General features: G+C 31.1%; 1 protein-coding gene across 1 annotated transcript; it reads left to right on the top strand.

Annotated features, from left to right (window-relative positions):
* Positions 1–63: 63 nt before the first annotated feature.
* On the top strand, positions 64–366 carry LOC122246207 (arginyl-tRNA synthetase, mitochondrial; the record flags this gene model as incomplete). The annotated part of the gene is given in 1 exon segment (XM_086535742.1): positions 64–366. A coding segment is annotated over 1 exon segment (141 nt), but the record flags the coding sequence as incomplete, so codon positions are not given.
* Between the last annotated feature and the right edge of the window lie 1,095 nt (positions 367–1,461).

The following is a 1,461-nucleotide window of genomic DNA, read 5'->3' as shown; positions in this document are numbered from 1 at the left end:
TGCAATCTGCAGGTTGCGTTGAATAGGTATATTATTATTTTTTTCTTCTGCAGTGGCATCGTGAATGGGGCCTTTAAGACTTTGAAAGTGAAATCTTCACCGGCGGAAGTAGCAGAAGCAAGACTCGCCCTGTTCATAGCAGCAAGGCATACCCTCGCTGCCGGAATGAAAATCCTAGGTCTTAGGCCTTTAAGAAAAATGTGACATGTTCATCATAGCTCAGTTTTGATATAATTTGTTAAGAATGATTACCCACGTGCCGGTTACATATTTGTATTTTTTAAATATCATCAAACCTAGTGTGGAATAGTTGTATTGTATTCTGTAAAATAATTGAACAAAATAGAAGTTTGTACATATAACGCAGGTATCGTGTCTCATTTGCCATTTCTTCAAACACTCAAACTATTTATTTTTGTATGCATACATTGGTTATTCCACGGGGAAGTGACAAGAATTAGAGAACAAGAACAGTAGTTTCTGTTGCAGTTTTTTTACACATGCTATTCCTTGGAAGCAAGAGATAGTTCTCTCGGGCCAAGCGTAAATTGATCACGAATAATAATACCGTACGTTTTTAAAAAAAAATAAAAAATAAAAAAATAAAATATTTTAATTTCTAGATTTTTTTTCATCGGAAATGATGTTGTTATAAAAAAAATTGCCCTAATGATAACATGTCTTAATCTTTTCATAAATTTTACTCCTTATTTGTAATTAAGCCCAATCAAAAATATAAAGTAAATGACAAATCAAAATCCATTTGAGAAATCATAATTTTTTTCATGGTTTATTTGTGAAATTTTGTTGGCAAAAGCAGAAACATCCAAATGATGTTTTTATTCCTTGAAAAAAAAAAAAATTGAATAGTCCTTGAAAAGCCCTTATATTTCAACCCTTTTCAACTTTGCCCTCGGTTACATTGCACAAAGGACGGCTCTGGGGCTGTTTTCTTTCAATATGGACTACCATTCGATTTTTGAAGTTTTTTTGGTCACCTGGTTACATTGGAAAAGGCAGAATAGGCGTCTTTTAGGCTGAAATTTTATTTTTGGGGGCAATGTAAATATCTCAGTAAAGTACCTATTTGTAATATTTAAATGGTAATGTATAATTTATTTTGACTTTTACATATAATTATGTTATTATTCAAATCACTGAACATAAATGAACTGTCAGTGTTGGAGAGGAATATAAGAGAGTTTTACAACAGTCATAGTGTAACTATATTACATTATGTTATTGTGATATTTACGAAAAGTTCTCAAAAAAGATTAATTGAATGATAAATGTAGTAAGAGTAAACAAGAAAATATTTCACTGATAGCTGACAAGAAATTCAAATTTAAAAAGAAGAACTATACATACGTGTATTCTTAAACCAAAATGGATTATGTGATCATGTACTGATTTTGCTTCGGCTGGAAGATGTAATTTGAGAGATTAAATCTTCCATCATCA

Source organism: Penaeus japonicus, unplaced genomic scaffold (genome assembly GCF_977035675.1).
Source record: "Penaeus japonicus unplaced genomic scaffold, GWHDUDI00000001_assembly GWHDUDI00000004, whole genome shotgun sequence".
Classification (NCBI taxonomy): domain Eukaryota; kingdom Metazoa; phylum Arthropoda; class Malacostraca; order Decapoda; family Penaeidae; genus Penaeus; species Penaeus japonicus.
Note: the sequence above shows the minus strand (reverse complement) of the source record. Positions and strands in the feature narration are given on the sequence as shown.